This window comes from Mobula birostris, chromosome 6 (assembly GCF_030028105.1).
Source record: "Mobula birostris isolate sMobBir1 chromosome 6, sMobBir1.hap1, whole genome shotgun sequence".
Lineage (NCBI taxonomy): Eukaryota > Metazoa > Chordata > Chondrichthyes > Myliobatiformes > Myliobatidae > Mobula > Mobula birostris.
The window spans coordinates 37649839-37669277 of record NC_092375.1 but is presented as its reverse complement, the minus strand read 5'-3'; the positions used below and the strand labels follow the sequence as shown (position 1 = coordinate 37669277).

The 19439-nt window shown below is 41.1% G+C and overlaps 1 protein-coding gene and 1 long non-coding RNA gene across 5 annotated transcripts in view; one reads left to right on the top strand and one right to left on the bottom strand.

The window, feature by feature from the left end:
• LOC140198945 (E3 ubiquitin-protein ligase DZIP3-like) overlaps positions 1 to 19439 on the bottom strand; it is a 107993-nt gene that overhangs the window by 39848 nt on the left and 48706 nt on the right. For 2 of the 3 annotated variants that reach the window (XM_072260242.1, XM_072260243.1), the window contains 5 exons: positions 19066 to 19341; positions 17737 to 18048; positions 15059 to 15715; positions 13432 to 13470; positions 12843 to 12925 (listed from right to left, as the gene is read on the bottom strand). In XM_072260242.1, the coding sequence (XP_072116343.1) occupies positions 12843 to 12925; positions 13432 to 13470; positions 15059 to 15715; positions 17737 to 18048; positions 19066 to 19341 (1367 nt within the window). The remainder of the gene's footprint in view (positions 1 to 12842; positions 12926 to 13431; positions 13471 to 15058; positions 15716 to 17736; positions 18049 to 19065; positions 19342 to 19439) is intronic. The other variant, XM_072260244.1, reaches the window with a different exon arrangement.
• LOC140198947 (uncharacterized) overlaps positions 1 to 19439 on the top strand; it is a 179460-nt gene that overhangs the window by 117415 nt on the left and 42606 nt on the right. The gene's annotated exons all lie outside the window — the stretch shown is intronic.

Here is a 19439-nt window from a genome sequence, read left to right as displayed (position 1 = left end):
GTGGTCTGGTTAGTATGAAGACTGGCAGAATTGTAGATCGTGAGGCCGTTTGCTTAAAGATACATATGGATTATATAGTAGATTAGTAAGTCTGCTGACAGCATGAAGATTGATGGAATTGTTGATAGTGAGGGCCGTGTGCTTAAAGATACATATGGATTATGTAGTAGATTAGCTGGAAATCAATCCAAAATTGGAGGGCGGTGCAAAGTTAAGATGGCACTAAACAGCCGCTCCTTTGCTTGCATCTTTGGAAATAGCTCCATTTCTGTCTTTGATATCTCCTTTTTCCCCTTTTCAAGGTTCTTTGGAAGACCCTGACCTGGAGTTACACGTTGACTTCAGTTCTTTGCGGAAATGGGACCCACTCTCAGGGCCTCACAACCAGCTGCTTTTTGATATGTCAACGATACAGCCTGGAAGAGTAGCGCGCCTTCAGGGTGCCAGATTTTTGTGGCTCTGGAGACGGGCTGATTCAAGGCCGGTGTCCCCGATTGAAGCGTTGCGGGAGAACAAAGAACATCGGGAGCTATGTGTCTCGAGCTAAAGCTCGGGGCACAGAACTCGGAAAAAGCGACGCAACTGAATTTTAACATCATAAATCAGCGAGTTGTTTGTTATGTCTCCCCTCTCGCTGTGAAACAGAGACAACTCTTTTCCCCTTATTCGGGGAAGAGAGAAAGAGCCTCTCGAATTATGTTGAATTACTGTATGAACAAGTAGTCTTTGGGGTACTGCAAGTCTGTGTCTTTAATGATGCTTTGCTGCACGCTTGAGTGTTCGGCGGATGGCGCTGATGCTTTTTGCTGGTGGGGGGGATTGTTGACTTGCTGCTGCTTATGCGTGGGAAGGGGGAGCTTTGGGGTTCTAACATTTAACTGTCATTCATTCTTATGGGCACTCTGTTTTTGTGGATGTTTGTGAAGAAAAAGTATTTTAGGATGTATATTGTATACATTTCTCTGACATTAAATGAACATATTGAGTTGAGAGGTAGTGTATTATGGTAAACCTGCTGAGGATGCAACTACTATTGGCAGAATTTCAGATGGTGACGAAAAGGCGTAGAGGATCGAGATATACCTGCCAGTAGAGTGGTATCGCAGCAACAACCTAGCAAGATCAAAGAGCTGATTGTGGACTTCAGGAAAGGTAGGATGAAGAAGAGTATTTCCAATTGAAATACTACAGCAATCAGATGCAGCTGTTGCAATATTGATGAGGCTCTGTCAGCTGATCTGGAAGACAATGCCATAGCCAAGTGAATGGAGGAAATCAGTGTTTTTACCAATATTGAAGAAAGGTGGTCCAATGGAGTTCGGAAATTATCATACAATTGCCCTCATTCCTCACACCAGCAAGATTTACTAAAGATCATTTAGAAAAGACTTCATACTTATGTAGAGCGGGAGCTTCCAAAAGTGCAAGCAGGTTTCATGAAAGAAGGGGGAGAAGAGGAGACATTGCAGATGGGAGATGGATTCTCAAGAAGACAAAAGAATACAAGAAGGACATCTATATGTGCTTGATTGACTACAGCAAGGCCTTTGCGTCGATCATGACACATGAAGACACGTGGCTGTACCAGAATACTGGACCGTTCGTGTGCGCAATCTTTACATCAATTAAGAAGCAGCAGTGCCAATGGAACGAGGAGAAACAGAATGTTCGGCATCCGTGAAGGGGTACAACAAGGCTGCATTCTCTCCCCCGCCTGTTTAGTTTGTACACCAAACAAATCTTCAAAGAAGCAGGCGTATACGAGGGGTGAGAATTGGTGGCAGAATCATCAGTAATCTTCGTTACGCTGATGACATGACAATACTGGCTGCAAACGAAGAAGACCTGAAGCAACTGCTAACCAACATCAAGGAACTTAGTTTTAAGATGGGCCTGCACCTTAACCTGGAGAAGACTAACATTATGACTACTGGCAGCACTCCCAATTTTAATTTCAATGGAGAGGAAATTAAGGTGATTTACAGTTTCAGCTTACTTGGATCAATAATTAAAACCAAAGGGGTCAGCAGTCAAGAAATCCAACAAAGAATCACCCTAGAGCAGCCATGAAGGAGCTAGAGAAGAGCCTCAGAAACAGGAATCTAGCTCTACATACAGAGATTCGACTTGTGCAGGCGATGGTGTTGTCAACGACATTATGTGGATGTGAAAGTCACACGGTAAAGCAGGATAGGAAGCTTATTGACGCCTTTGAACTGTGGTGCTGGAGAAAAATGCTATACATCTCAAGGACTTCTCAGAGAACAAACGAATCGTCAAGGAGATCAAACCAAATCTCCCACTGGAGGCTGAAATGACAAGACTCCGTACTTTGGGCACACCATGGGAAAAAACATCTGCCTGGAAAAGGATATCATGCTCGGTGGAAGGCCAACAATCAGATGGATGGACACAGTAAGGACAGCTATGAACACAGTGTATTAACAATGAGCCGCCTTTGTAAGGATCAAAACTCTAGGGCAATTATCCACAGGGTCGCCAAGAGTCGACGATGACTCGATGGCACTTAACAACAACAAGACTACAACACAAGATCAAAATAAGTTGCAGAAACTTGTAAAATTAGTCAGTTCTGTCGTGGGTACCAGCCTCCATAGTATCCAAGACATCTTCAAGGAGCGGTGCCTTAGGAAGGCAGCATCCATCATTAAGGATCCTACCCAGTTAGTAGATATACATGTGTATGTGTATATATTTGTGTGCGTGTATACGAGGGGTGATTGATAAATTCATGGTCTAAGGTAGAAGGAGATGAGTTATACAGCTCTCGTTACATGCACATGCAGTTCAACTCTTTGAGTGGTTATGCAGAAAGTTTGAAGTTAATAACTCATCTCCTTCCACCTTAGGCCACAAACTTATCAATCACCCCTCGCATTATTTTATATATATGTGCATACATACATACATACACTTACTTAACTCAGTTTTTTCCCTCTATATTTATTTATCATGTATTTCATTGTACTCTGCCATTAAGTTAACAAAATTCACAACACGTGCTGGTGATATTAAATCTGATACTGATCTAACAGTGGCTGGTTATATACAGTAAGTGGAGGGACATTGGAACATTGATATATAGAGGGACCATGGTGTGCAAATTCACAGCTCGCTGAAAATGGCAATACAAGTGGATAGGAAAATGAAGAAGCAAAATCGTGTGCTGTTCTGGTCACCATATTACAGACAAGTGGTTCCCAAGCTTTTCTGGGTTACCTTCACCTGGCTCTCAGCACCCCTCTCTCTCTTTTTAGTCATTGCATAACAACTATAAAGAACCTTGATTTACGATGCACAGTGAAAGAAAATAGGAAGTGCAAATTGGAATCAGTGACAAATTGCAAAAATCCAAGCAGATTTAAATCTATTTAAAAGGTACAAATAAAACTATTTAATTAAAGTAAAAAGGATTTTTATCAACAATTTTAGAGCATAAAATTTTAGAGTAGGCCAATTATCGATCCTTCATTGCTTTTTCACCTTTCAATGAGATGGATGGGCTTGGTGCAGTGAGATCAGCTTCTCAACATCGGGCTGAGTGTCACTCAGAAGGAACCTCAGATCCCCACATTCAGTAATTGGCAGTCTGTTTGGTTGCTTTGAAAGTTGCTGGGCGACTTACTGAAACTGAACTCCACTAAGTATGATGTTGGTAAGCCAATAAAGAACATCTTGACCTTTATCCACAGTGCAGGATGGCATTTAGAAATTTCTTTCTGCAACCCGAAGTCTTGAAATGATTTTTTTGCACCTTGGCTTCAGTGCAAAGTCATTTTGCAGCGCGATCAGTTCTTTCTCCATCCTTCCTGTGAATTCTTCATTACAAGTGTTCAGGAATGGATTTATTACCCAATGTGGAATTTGGATCGAGGAAAGAGTCTGAAATCTCTTTCACATACAGCTCACCCAGGTGGGCGCAGTATACTTGAAGATCATCATCTGGTATTCTTTCTTCCTCTTCCAACTCAGAGAGGCGCGGAAATTGGAAAAGGCCGCAACAGCCAATGTTGCATTTAAATAGGGTTAACCTGAACAGAAATGTGGAGATGACTAATTTGATTTTGATATGATTCACATAATTTCCTTGCAATTGAAGTCTGATTTCATTAAGCTTTGCAAATAATTCTGACAAATAAGGAATATCTTGCCAAACATTCTTGAATTGTTTATGGAACGAAACACCATTGTCTTCAAATAACTTTATCACAGTTTCAAAAAGCACATAAAATCATCTCTTTAAAGAGCCACCTGACATCTGCGTGCAACAGCAAATGTTCAAATTGTTCATCATTCTCAATACAAAGATCTCGAAATTGTCGATAATTGGGACCTGATTTCATTTACCGCTGTGATAACAATATTTAATGATTTCTGCAGCCAATCACTTAGATTTTTGTGACAAGATGTTGTCTGTGAATTACATAGTGAATGGTAAGTATGTTAGGTACAGCTTTTTTCAAGAAAGTAATAATCCCACGTTGGCGTCCAGTCTTTGATGGTTCCCCATCCGTTGAATGAGCAAGAATATTGGTGAGCAGATTGTCCTTCTTTTTGAAATATTGCTCAACCACCCAAAATATTGACTCTCCCTTCATACTTGTTTCTAGTCCCCTTGCAAATAACAACTCTTGAATCATGCTTTCATCTTTTATGAAATGAATATAACCAAGAAGCAAAGATTCATTGCCTGGCAAAGTTGACTCATCCAACTGTAGAGCAAATTCTGTTGTCCTAAGCATGTTGCACAATGTACCTTCCACATTCTCAGACATTCCTTCTATTCGTTTTTGAACAGAATTGTCACTGAGCAGTATCGCTTTAATTATTTGGACTGAGGACTTAAGCAAAATCATACTCAGAACCACCCTTACTACTGGCAGAATCAGTTCTTCTCCAATTGTATGGGGTTTCCTAGACTTAGCAATGAGCAAAGAAATATATGAAACACGCAAACCAAAACTGTTTTGTTGTGAAGCGCTGGCAAACATGTTTTGACATGTTTTCTGTTTTGAAAGTTTCCACAAAGTGATTGAAAATAAGCTAAGTTCTTGTTTGCTTTTGTAGAGTGTATTCTCTTCAAATTTTTATGAAGCCTGGGCGATTTCATTGCCTCATTTGAAAAAACCTTTTCCACACAACAGACACATTTGTTGCTTGGTACTGGCATAAATCTATACTTCACACTATATTGTCTAAATTTCTTTTTCATTTGGTCTGCTACTGTCATTTTTGTTATAGATTACTGACCATGGTCAATTGCCTGTAGTCTAAGTCCAACCTCAAGCGCTGCATTCAATAAAGTCGAAAATTATGACATCATCATAGCTCCAGCAAAACTTGACTCTCTACTTGAAAGTACTTAAAGTGGGACAGCGATATCTCAGTACTAGCAAAACATGTTATATTTGAATGCGCACAGTATGTGAAATAACGTAGGTGAACTTGCAGCGCAGTTGCAGATTGGCAAGTATGTTGTAGGCATCACTAAATCATGGCTGAAAGAGGATTATAGCTGGGAACTTAATGTCCAAGGATACACAGTGTATCAAAAGGACAGACAGGAAGGCAGAGGGGGAGGTGTTGCTCTGTTCATAAAAAGTGAAATCAAATCATTAGGAAGAAGTGACATAGGGTAGGAAGCTGTTGACTCATTGAAGATAAGAGTTAAGGAACTGCAAGGGTAAAAAAAACCTTGATGGGAGTTGTATACAGTAGTAAGGATGTGTTCTACAAATTACAATGGGAGGTAGAAAATGCATGCCAAAGTGACAATGTTATAATAGTCATGCGGGATTTCAATATGCAGGTAGATGGGGAAAATCAGGCTGGTGCTGGATTCCGGGAGGGGGAGTTTCTAGATTGCCTACGAGATGGCTTTTTAGAGCAGCTTGTGGTTGAGCCTGCCAGGGGATCAGCCATTCTGGGTTGAGTGTTGTGCAAGAACCAGAATTGATTAGAGAACTCAAGGTAAAAGAACCCTTAGGGGAAAGTGATCAAAATATGATCAAATTCACTCTGAAATTTGAGAAGGAGAAGCTAAAGTCAGATGTATCAGTATTACAGTGGAGTAAGGAAATTACTGAGGCATGAGAGAGGAGTTGGCCAGAATTGATTGGAAAAGAACACTGGCAGGGATGACAGCAGAGCAGCAATGGCTGGAAGCGATTCGGAAGGCACAGGATATATACATCCCGAAGAGGAAGAAATATGACACAACCATGGCTAATAAGAGAAGTTAAAGACAACATAAAAGCCAAAGAGAGGGAATATAATAGAGCAAAATTTAGCGTGAAGTTAGAGGATTGGAAAGCTCTTAAAAGCCAACAGAAGGCAACTAAAAAAGTCATTAAGAAAGTAAAGCTGGAGTACAAAAGTAAGGTAGCCAATAGTATTAAAGCGGATACCAAAAGTTTCTTGAGATACATAAAGTGTAAGAGAGAGACGAGAGTGGATATTGGACCACTGGAAAATGATGCTGGAGAGGTAGTAATGGGAGACAACGAAATGGCAAACACTGAATAAGTATTTTGCTTCGGTCTTCACTGTGGAATACACTAGCGGTATGGTGGAAGTTCCAGGTCAGAGGTCATGAAGTGTGTGAAGTTACCATTACTAGAGAGAAGGTTCTTGGGAAACTGATAGGTCTGAAGGTAGATAAATCACACGGACCAGATGGTGTTTTGAAGAGGTGGCTAAAGAGATCATGTGGGCATTAAAAATGATCTTTCAAGAGTCACTAGATTCTGGAATATTTCCGGAAGACTGGAAAATTGCAAATATCACTCCACAATTCAAGAAGGGGGTGAGGCAGAAGAAAGAAATCTATAAGCCAGTTAGTCTGACGTCAGTGGTTGTGAAGACGTTGGAGTCCATTATTAAGGATGAGTTCTCAGGGCACTTGGAGGGATTTGATAAAATAAACCATGGTTTTCTCAAGGGAAAATCTTGCCTGAGAAATCTGTTGGAATTCTTTGAAGAAATAACAAGCTGGATAGACAAAGGAGAATTGGGTGATGTTGTGTACTTGGATTTTCAGAAGGCCTTTGACAAAGTGCCACACATAAGGCTGCTCAACAAGCTACGAGCCCATGGTATTACAAGAAAGATTCTGGCATGGCTAAAGCCATAGCTGATTCACAGGAGGCAAAGACCAGGAATAAAGGGAGCCTTTTCTGCTTGGCTGCCAGTGACAAGTGGTATTCCACAGAGGTTGTGTTGGGACCAATTCAATGATATGGATGATGGAATTGCAGACAATATGAAAATAGTTGGAGGGACAGATAGGTTTGAGGAAGTAAGCTACAGAAGTGCTTACAACAGGAATTCTGCAGATGCTGGAAATTCAAGCAACACACATCAAAGTTGCTGGTGAACGCAGCAGGCCAGGCAGCATCTCTAGGAAGAGGTACAGTCGACGTTTCAGGCCGAGACCTTTCGTCAGGACTAACTGAAGTGCTTAGATTGATTAGGAAAATGGCAAAAAAATGGCAGATAGAGTACAATGTCAGGAAGCATATGGTTATGCACTTTGGTAGAAGAAATGAAAAGGTTGACTATTTTCTAAGTGGAGAGAAAATACAAAAACCTGAGGTGCAAAGGGACTTGAGAGTTCTTGTGCAGGATTCCCTAAAGGCTAACTTGCAGTTTGAGTCTGTGGGGAGGAAGGCTAATACAATGTTAGCATTCATTTAAAGAGGACTAGAAAAAAAAGCAAGGATGTAATGTTGAGACCTTATAAAGCACTGACAAGGCCTCACTTGAAGTATTGTGAGCAGTTGTGGGCCCCTTATCTAAGAAAGGATGTGCTGAAACTGGAGAGGGTTCAAAGGAGGCTCACGAAAATGATTCCAGGATTGAAGAGCTTGTCACATGAAGAGCATTTGATGGCACTGGGCCAGTGTTCTCTGGAATTCAGGAGAATGAAGGTGGGCCTCATTGAAAACTATTGAATGGTGAAAAGCCCTTGATACAGTGGATGTGGAGAGGATGTTTCTTATGGTGAGAGAGTCTAAGACCAGAGGACACAGACTGGATGGGAATCCTTTTAGAACGGACATGAGGAGGAATTGCTTTAGTCGGGGAGGGATGAATCTGTGGAATTTTTTGCTGCAAGCAGTTGTGGAGGCCAAGTCCTTGTTTATATTTAAGGCAGAGGGTAATAGATTCTCGATTGGTCAGGACATGAAGGGATATGGGGAGAAGGCAGGAGATTGAGGATGACAGGAAAATTGGATCAGCCATGATGAAATGGCAGAGCAGACTCAATGGGCCAAATGGCCCAATTCTGTTCCTATATCTTATGGTCTAAAAGAGCAAATTCTGAACTTTACCCCATTAAACAGCATACCCTAATTCACAGGAATGGCATAACTGCATGATTGGAATATGGGCATGGTACTAGCTAACACTATACCCTATAGTAGTGAATGGCAATAATGCATGGGCTGAGCCCGGAAATAACACGACTTCTTCAGTCCAGATTTCTCACGATATGCTAGATACAGAAGTGTCACATCGCTTTTCGACATATTGCTTTGAGCAAAGACAAGAGAATGGTAGATTACCAAGAGATGAGGCGATTACATGGTTAATGTAACACACATCAAAGTTGCTGGTGAACGCAGCAGGCCAGGCAGCATTCTTAGGAAGAGGTGCAGTTGACGTTTCAGGCCGAGACCCTTCATCAGGACTAACTGAAGGAAGAGTGAGTAAGGGATTTGAAAGTTCGAGGGGGAGGGATGGAGCCAAGATGATAGGAGAAGACAGGAGGGGGAGGGATGGAGCCAAGAGCTGGACAGGTGATTGGCAAAAGGGGATACGAGAGGATCATGGGACAGGAGGTCCGGGAAGAAAGACAAGGGGGGGGGGACCCAGAGGATGGGCAAGAGGTATATTCAGAGGGACAGAGGGAGAAAAAGGAGAGTGAGAGAAAGAATATGTGCATAAAAATAAGTAACAGATGGGGTACGAGGGGGAGGTGGGGACTAGCGGAAATTAGAGAAGTCGATGTTCATGCCATCAGGTTGGAGGCTACCCAGACGGAATATAAGGTGTTGTTCCTCCAACCTGAGTGTGGCTTCATCTTTACAGTAGAGGAGGCCGTGGATAGACATGTCAGAATGGGAATGGGATGTGGAATTAAAATGTGTGGCCACTGGGAGATCCTGCTTTCTCTGGCGGACAGAGCGTAGATGTTCAGCAAAGCGGTCTCCCAGTCTGCGTCGGGTCTCGCCAATATATAAAAGGCCACATCGGGAGCACCGGACGCAGTATATCACCCCAGTCGACTCACAGGTGAAGTGTTGCCTCACCTGGAAGGACTGTTTGGGGCCCTGAATGGTGGTAAGGGAGGAAGTGTAAGGGCATGTGTAGCACTTGTTCCACTTACACGGATAAGTGCCAGGAGGGAGATCAGTGGGGAGGGATGGGGGGGACAAATGGACAAGGGAGTTGTGTAGGGAGCGATCCCTGCGGAATGCAGAGAGAGGGGGGGAGGGAAAGATGTGCTTAGTGGTGGGATCCCGTTGGAGGTGGCGGAAGTTACGGAGAATAATATGTTGGACCCGGAGGCTGGTGGGGTGGTAGGTGAGGACCAGGGGAACCCTATTCCTAGTGGGGTGGCGAGAGGATGGAGTGAGAGCAGATGTACGTGACATGGGGGAAATGCGTTTAAGAGCAGAGTTGATAGTGGAGGAAGGGAAGCCCCTTTCTTTAAAAAAGGAAGACATCTCCCTCGTCCTAGAATGAAAAGCCTCATCCTGAGAGCAGATGCGGCGGAGACGGAGGAATTGCGAGAAGGGGATGGCGTTTTTGCAAGAGACAGGGTGAGAAGAGGAATAGTCCAGATAGCTGTGAGAGTCAGTAGGCTTATAGTAGGCATCAGTGGATAAGCTGTCTCCAGAGACAGAGACAGAAAGATCTAGAAAGGGGAGGGAGGAGTCGGAAATGGACCAGGTAAACTTGAGGACAGGGTGAAAGTTGGAGGCAAGGTTAATAAAGTCAACGAATTCTGCATGCATGCAGGAAGCAGCGCCAATGCAGTCGTCGATGTAGCGAAGGAAAAGTGGGGGACAGATACCAGAATAGGCACGGAACACAGATAGTTCCACAAACCCAACAAAAAGGCAGGCATAGCTAGGACCCATACGGGTGCCCATAGCTACACCTTTAGTTTGGAGGAAGTGGGAGGAGCCAAAGGAGAAATTATTAAGAGTAAGGACTAATTCCACTAGATGGAGCAGAGTGGTGGTAGAGGGGAACTGATTAGGTCTGGAATCCAAAAAGAAGCGTAGAGCTTTGAAACCTTCCTGATGGGGGATGGAAGTATATAAGGACTGGACATCCATGGTGAAAATAAAGCGGTGAGGGCCAGGGAACTTAAAATCATCGAAAAGTTTAACAGCGTGAGAAGTGTCACGAACATAGGTCGGAAGGGATTGAACAAGGGGTGATAAAACAGTGTCGAGGTATGCAGAAATGAGTTCGGTGGGGCAGGAACAAGCTGAGACAATAGGTTGGCCAGGACAGGCAGGTTTGTGGATCTTGGGTAGGAGGTAGAAACGGGAAGTGCGGGGTGTGGGAACTATAAGGTTGGTAGCAGTGGATGGGAGATCCCCTGAGCGGATAAAGTCGGTGATGGTGTGGGGGACAATGGCCTGGTGCTTAGTGGGGTCATGATCGAGGGGTAAATAAGAGGAGGTATCCGCGAGTTGTCGCTGTGCCTCGGCAAGGTAGAGGTCAGTACGCCAGACTACAACAGCACCCCCCTTATTGGCGGGTTTAATAATAAGGTTAGGATTAGTGTGGAGGAAGTGGAGAGCAGAGCGTTCCGAAGGAGTGAGGTTGGAATGGGGACAAGGTGCGGTGAAGTCGAGACGGTTGATGTCCCATCGGCAATTAGCGATAAAGAGATCCAGAGCAGGCAGAAGACCAGAGCGGGGTGGAATTACATGGTTAATGTAATCATTTATAAGGCACTGAGGATCAAATGCTCAAAATAGGTAGTTTTCTTAAAATAAGCCTGTAATTCCTCAACTGCCCTGCTTGCTACCGAGCGCCCCCTCTACTTACTCCCTCAGCTTTCGGGAGGGGGACATGATATCACCCAATTTGAGAGCCATTGATATATACCACAAGATATTCAAGTAGAATTAGGCCATTAGGCTTAGAGATTGCTCTCTCATTCTACCACATTCTCTGCCTTCACCCCATAGCCCTCAATCTCTTTATCAATAAAGAGTCAACAATTGGCCTACACAGCCCTCTGTGGCAACAAATTCCACAGATTTACCCCCTGAATTAAAAATATCCCCCATCTCATTTATAAAGGGATGTCCCTTTATTCTGAGGCTGTGCCCAGGGTTCCAAGACTCTCCTACTAATGGAAATATCCTCTCCACATCCACTTTATCCAGGCCTTCAGTATCTGGTAGGTTTCAATGAGATCCTCCCTTGGCCATCAACAAGAACCCTCAATCATCAGGCTCTTGAATCAGAGTGGATAGCTTCACTCACCCAAACATTGAACTGATTCCACAACCAATGGACTTCACTTTCAAGGACCATACAACTCATGTTCTCAATATTTATTATTATTAGTTTGTTTTTAATTGTTTGTACTTGCATAATTTGTCATCTTTTGCACATTAGTCATTTATCCGACTTTGTTGTGTGCAGTTCTTCAATGACTCTGCTGTGTTTCTTTGTATTTACTGTGAATGCCCGCAAGAAAATGAACCTCAGGTTAGTACATGGTGACATATCAGGACTTTGATAATAAATTTACCTAGACTTTGAATCCCCCCCCAATCCCATTCTTCTATAGAAAGGATGTAGGTGCACTATGAAAGGTGCAGAAGAGATTCACCAGGATGAGGCCTGTCATAAAGGACTGTAGTTACAAGGAGATATCCAATGGGCTGGGATGATCTGAATGGAATGTCAGAATTTCAGGGATGGCCTTATAAAATTATGAAAGGCATAGATAGGGTGGGTGGTCATAGTCTCCCCTCCCCCCACCCAACAAAAGTAGAGGAAGAACTAGAGAGGATAGATTTATCATGAGAAGGGAAATACTTAAAAGAGATTTGGGAGTTAAGTTTTTCCGACACAGAGGTTGATGGGTATATGGAACGAGCTGCCAGAGGAGGTGGTGGAGGTTGTTATAGTCACGGTATTTGGACAGGTACCTGTTTGGAAAAGGAGTAAAGGGATATGGGCCTAATGCAATAAAATGGGATTAGTGTAGACAAGCTTTTGGTCAGCATGGGCGAGTGCCTACTTCCATGGCGTAAACAATTTCATAAACCTTTCACCTGTTATATGATCCTCTAAATGGACCTCCGAAATGTTTCTTTTACAAACAACTTACTTAACAATAAGCAAGGTGATGTTCATATCGCACTGAGCAGCAAACTGGGCATTACAAGGATTAACAAAAAGTGTGAACAATGCAAAGATAGAAATTCAGGTTTTGATCACTGCACCTGATTAAATATCTGAATGATGGAAGGTTTATATAAAGATATTTTGCAGATTGGTATTGCATGAATGAATGCAATGAGGAATGGTGTCTGTGAAGCATTTGTTCACATTATCAGCTTCACCAGCATTGCAAAAAAAATGTGTTAATTGGTATTAAGCCAGCAGGAAAGTCCTAACCAACGCAACCAAATTGGAAAAGTGGCTTTGGCAACTGTTAAAAACATTCCATCTCTTTTTCTGGATCCTAGGAGTGGAAAGAAACATATCATTCATTATTAAAGACTGGTCTATATAGTCTCCAAAATTAATGATAGTTTGCAAGCAGATGTTCTTACCACTGAGTGATCATCAATTAGATCTTCTGACTCCATTATTTTTTCTTTTATCTCTTGTGGAGGAGGAAGTGCAGGTAAAACAGCTGGTAACAGAAATAGACATTGGTTAACATTACTTTTTTAAAATCATAGTGAGATAGACCGCCTACTGATTGCCAATTTCCCACCCTTAGACTAGGGTAAGAGTGACTAACTTGCATCATGCTGTTCATTTCTGCATGACAGCAATGGGTTATAGGGCTCTGAGTTGCATTGTTGACTGCTGTACCCCAGTCCTTTGAAAGTGTGCAGGACTTCCATTTAACACCTTGTCCAAAAAATTACTTAGGGACAACAGCTTTCTTCCAGGAGTTTCTTTGGTAGGCAGTAATCAAGAGAGAATTAGTCGGCATTAAGGTTGCACTCATTTTAAAATACATCTTGAATAGCATTAGTAGAAAATAAAATTCAAAGTGAATGTGAACACAGCCTGAAACTGATGGCAGTTTTATCGAATCTCAAATACTTTGTTTCAATACCTATACTGAATATTTTAAAATTGGCAAATTCATGTTATTCCAAAATGTATCAGTGTAACCAATTTACTTACAGTTTGTCGATGCTGCTTCTTTTGATTGTACAGTCATTCCTATAGAAGGAAAGGGATGAGTGAGTTTTAAGTTTGATGGGTTGTACAGTGTTATCTAGATGAATAATGGCCGACAAGTCACATCAGTGTTCTTGAATTAATTGTTAACATTGGATTCCACAAGTTACTTTTTAGTTCTGTACTTAGTTTGGACATTTAAATTAACTGCTTGATATCACCGAGTTATCCAAAGAGATTAGTTACTGAACACCCTAAACACCAACAGAACAACAAAGCCCATATTCAGTTTGGATAGGAGACTTGTCCTACAATACTTCAAGTCAGCTGGCTCAAGGACCAAATCCATTTTACTTCTTTATGTAATTGTGGCTTTAGTTTAAATACAAGTATCACTTTCCCAATCCTTTATTCTATTTACTATAACAAAGAAAATGTAAGTGCAATGTTAATTAATGTGCTTGCAAAGGGCATTTGAAAGAATCTTAGCTTAGACTGCTCAATTTAGACTAGTTTGGAATCTGCATCTGGTTCGACAACATCATGAATTTATAAATACAGGTTGAACGCTTGGGGCCAGAGTGTTTCAGATTTAAAAATTTTTCAGATTCTGGAATAAATTATAAACTAGCTTGGGATCGCCATCATTTCCAACTCTGAACTTATGCCACTGGTAAGCAGTCTTTGTGTGTAGGGTAACGAAAGCAGCATCGAGAGAATACCTGAATCAGCTGTTGAACAACAGCAACCAACGGCAGGCTTTCAGTCTCAACCTACAATGCAGTTTTCTGTACTTGTATTTTAAATTTCTTTCAGGTTTTATGTAAGGTATAAGAACAATCAGCATTGTAGACTTGTTCTGATGTTAGGTCTTCACAAACTCCAATGAATTTCTCTGCTTCTTCGTGATCAGTAGATGCTTTGTCTTTAAAACTTTTTAAATCTTTAAAAATTTAATGCTATGCCTTTTCTTAAATTTCTGCAACTAGCCTGCTAAATATTCACAATTACCTTCAATTTTCAGTTTGTCATGATAGATCTTAGCTTGTTTCATAATCAGCATGTTTTCACCCTGACTCGGCCGAATCCATTGTTACCATACATGATCGAGATCTTAGTTTTTCACTTTATGCAGTATTTTTCTATTTTTCATTAATTTCTGTTTATTACACAAGGTCACTTCTCAGAACTGTCCGAGGTGCCCAGAGACATGTGCAGTGCCAGGGAACCTGCCCAGCAGCTTATGGAATTTCCCATTTATGACATTGTGGCAGTGCTCAAAAAGATTTATGACTTTGGAGGTTTTTGCACTTTGGAATTTCAGATAAGGGGTACTCAGCCTGTATTAATGACTAGTTTAAAAGAATGTTTCCTCTAGCAAGGTTAATAGAATAAACAGAGAAGTTTATAGTGAAAAGACCAACACTATTTTTAAAAAAGTTAATTATTCATTGGAACAGGATGAATAGAAGAAAGTTTTGAGTAGAAATCAAAGAAACAAAAGATTTAATGATCTCCGCCATAGTAATTATTGGGGCTATTCAGCAACACTTAGTACTTGACAGGTGCAAAATATGCTACGATACTTTCTGTTACAAAAATAGAGTATTCTGCTTCTGTTGACGTGTACCTTGTTGAACAAATGACAAGAGCAGCTGCATGACATCTGCCACAGGTTTTCCCAGATAACCGGCCAGTCGATGGTGATCCTCCCACAGTTTTTCAACAGGAAAACTCCTCAGCTCCTGTAACTCTTGCTTATCTGCCCCAAGGTTCACAAGGATTTCTGTCATTCTGTCCCACATCACAGTAAATTCAGATTCATTAATTCCAGTGTTCAGAGTTTCGAAAAGAAGCTTGTTTCGGAGGTTGCAGAGGTGTATTATAGCTGCACTTTTGCTGTGGTCATTACTCGCAGGCTCAGTATCCCACCCTCTACGGGGGGAGGGAAGGATCTTCAAGTGTCTAATAAGTGAGGCCAGCAACGTGATGTCAAATCTCTGTGAGTTGGGTTGCTCGTTGTTAGGTGGAAAAAGTAAACTCCATTCACCTGTGTTTACCATGGCCTTTGAGGTACCTTTATGGTAAGGTTCTAAAATGCGTTTATTTTTAAGTAATTCCCTCTTTAATACTTGAGGTGGTAGTGCCCGATCAAATATCTGTAAAACGACTTCAGTGCCCTTTATTATGAGCAGATGAAGAAGGCGGTAAAATAATGAATAATCCAGGTCCTTGGAAAAGGAATCCATGGGCAAAGCATTTCCAAAATTAGGGACACTGCCTTTGTCTAAAAGTCAACACATAATTGTTAATGCTACTGTGTATATAATCTGTAGTTAACTGTAAAATATCTTACACATACAAAACACTAGTTTTATTAAAAGCATAATTACAAATCTGCAACCATGAAAAGATCATTAACAAATCCATAATTTTAGCTTGAAATTGTACCATTTTAAACTGTTAATTTATCTGTATCTACAGAAGATTGCCAGAGATGTCAATTTGAATGAAGTAATGCTGGAAGTAATCAGCATATCAGGCAGTGGCCACAGAGAGAGAAAGATTCAACACTCAGGACAATGACCTTTCATAATCAATCATTTTTATTTCCAGCATTTTCTATTTTTATCATTTACTTGTTCGGAAATTAAATCCTACAGGAATGGCTATAAACATGCTGTTATTTTTGTTATAAATCCCAGTTATTTAGGTAATTAAACAAGTTACTGTTGTTACATTCATCCATATAAGATCTGTTGGTTGTCCCATGAATAAAATAGATTAGAACCCGCAAATCATAGTACTGCTGCTTGCCCAGATCATAAATTACGGTGACCGCAATTTATAATATAGTATGTGTATCCTTACAATTCTTAAAGCAGCATCATTGGACTGTCAGTCTTATAATTTCTCCCCGCCCACTCTACCCCCAGATTTAGTGCAGACTGGTAGAACCAGAATGCGACTCGGTATTTTGCTGAATTTGGTCTTCCACTACCTCAGGCTGGCCACATTATAAAATTCCATTTGAAAGCCTAAGCTACTGGACTCAGGATCTGTCAGGCATTGACATCCAGAGCTGCAAGACTGATTGAGAGAGATTCTGAGCAGATAGGGATGGCTTTATACTGTCAAGAGTGTAGCAGCACATCTCATCAATTGGAGAAAGTTGTCCAAATGTCCTTCAGTTGCAATATTATGCTAAGCGAGAAATATGGCCAGGATCAGGACATACTCAGAGGAGTTGCAAGGGCAGTCAATTGCAGTACCACCTGTCATAGGGTAGGAGTAATACAACATCTGTACAAAAAAGAGGGTGAAGCAAGCACCAGACTGGAGCAACACACAAAAAAATGCTAGTGGAACACAGCAGGCCAGGCAGCATCTCTAGGAAGAGGTACAGTCAACGTTTCGGGCTGAGACCCTTTATCAGGACTAACTGAAAGAAGAGACAGTAAGAGATTTGAACGTGGGAGGGGGAGGGGGAGATCTGAAACGATAGGAGAAGACAGGATGGGGAGAGATAGAGCTAAGAGCTGGAAAGTTGATTGGCAAAAGGGGTACAGAGTTGGAGAAGGGAGAGGATCATGGGACGGGAGGCCTAGGGAGAAAGAAAAGGGGAGGGGAGCCCAGAGGAAGATACAGAGCAGGCAAACAGTGATTGTGAGAGGGACAGAGAGAGAGGAAAAAAAATGGAGGGGATAAAATAAATAAGGGATGGGGTAAGAAGGGGAGGAGGGGCATTAACGGAAGTTAGAGAAATCAATGTTCATGCCATCAGGTTGGATGTTGCATCAGATTCCACCAGCATTTTGTGTGCATTGCTTGAATTTCCAGTATCTGCAGATTTTCTTGTGTTTGCAACTTAGACTGGACACAGGTTAGACTCCATTTTGTTTTTATATAAGCAAGCCCTCTAAATTCCACAAATAAGTTACAGTTACAACTTTTTTTCAACTGGGGAATCATTCTTTACAATGCAAAGATAAAGTCACTCAGGCTAACTCCAGCACTATTTCCCTCCTGGCTAAGTCAAGCGTAAAGGGAGCATTTTGATGATTCCAATTCACTATGCAAACCATTCTTAAAATTTTGTTCACCAAAAAAGGCGTGCAGTTTGCAGGGAAGTTTGGAGACAAGAACCAATTTGCTTGAAAGAAAGAACTGTCAGATGTCCATCGGTAGCTGGTATCACCTGAACCTCCACAGAAGTAAAAGTGTCCTCATGTGCTGCTTTTGACATTTTTAAAACTGAAATTGCATTTGTTTGAATAAATGTACCAAACTAAAATAACTCCAACTTACTGAACTTATCAAACTCCTGGTTAAACTCTTCAAATAAAGGCTTCAGTTTTGGAATTGCATCTTGCTCTTCAGCCAGAAGAAACACTAGCTCACCAATTTGCCAAAGCATCTTACTGGTGATCATTTGCTCCATCAAAGTATGTGATCTTTGGTCAGGCACAGTTACAGTCAATATCTTCAGTTCCTGTTGACTTATAGCTTTCCTAGACAGCAGCTTTACAGCAATGTTGATAACGAGATCTCCTGCTTCATTAAGGACTTGAATTAAGATTTTCTTATAACTAAATAAGAAGTACAAACTGCACTGGTCACCTGAAAGGAGAAAACAAACACGCAATACTTGTATATAATTGAGAAGAAAATCTCATTCAGACATAAAACAGTGGATTCAGTTTTAGACCTTGCTGGTTAATCTACAAGTTTTGTTATCATTTTAAAATATGGATAAGCTCTGTAGTGTTTGAAAAGTGCACTAAAATATCAGGCTGTGTCATTACCATGAAAATAATGGAAAGACAATCAAAACAACTTAAATCAAAGTTCAAAGTAAATTTATTATCAAAGTTCATATATGACACCATATACTACCCTGAGATTCATTTCTTGAGGACATTCACTGTAGAACAATGAAATTAAATAGAATCAGTGAAAATCCACACACAAAGACTGACAAGCAACTAATGTGCAAAAGGAGACAAACGAAAAAAACAAGTGAATAAATAATACTGAGAACATGAGTAGGGGAGTTGATGAAAGGGAGTTCATAGCAATGATAAAGAGAACTCAAATTGTGAAAATAATGGAAATTAAAAATGTTCATACATGAATAGGAAAGAACCCAGCTCTAAAGCTAGTACAGGTCGACCTTCACTAATCCGGCACCATTGGGACCTGAGGAGTGCCGGATTAGTGAAAATGCCGAATTACAGAAGGATCACATTAAGCATAATCAGTGCCGGATTATCGAAGGAACCGGATTACAGGTAGTTGGTCGGATTAGTGAAGGTCAACCTGTAATTAAACACGTTGTGATAATGAAGAGAGCTGGAAAATTAAAGTGTCTTATATCAATGGATTTTTTTTATAAATCTGGTTTTGTGACAGTTGAGCAAAATGTAAATGCCCCCAAGATTATGTGGAATCACAAGTTGTCTCCTACTGCCCAACTTCTGCAAAGTCCTGAACACTTGAGTCAACCCGAGGTCCAGAAAAATATTTCAAGAGTTAATTTATGAATTAAAGTCGATGAATGCTATCTGTATCTCCAAATGTTTGTGGTATAATCTGTCTGCGGTGATAATTCAGTGCAAATTAAAGTCCAAATCTTACTCAATTCCAAGATGAGCTTTAGCCACTCCAAGAGTTCTGGGTGTTTAGCGATATCCTGATTCCTAAGCACACTTAGGAAGTGGCGCATCTTAATATTGCAGTTCCATTCCAAAATACGGTCTACAATGATTTCAGCGGAAATCTTATTGCTCTTCTCGGCAAGTACTTCTTTCAAGTTACACAACGTTAACAGTTCTGACACGTTTTCAATTTCACAGATTGCATTTTCAATCAGCTTTCTGTTCTTAGCTATTTCTTGAAATAGGCGACATTTGACTGTTAGGAAAAAAAATACAAGATTTCATAAACATAAAAATAAAGGTAGCCTGTAATTTAACATTCCTTTCCATCAAGAAGAGATCGGCTAATAGAAT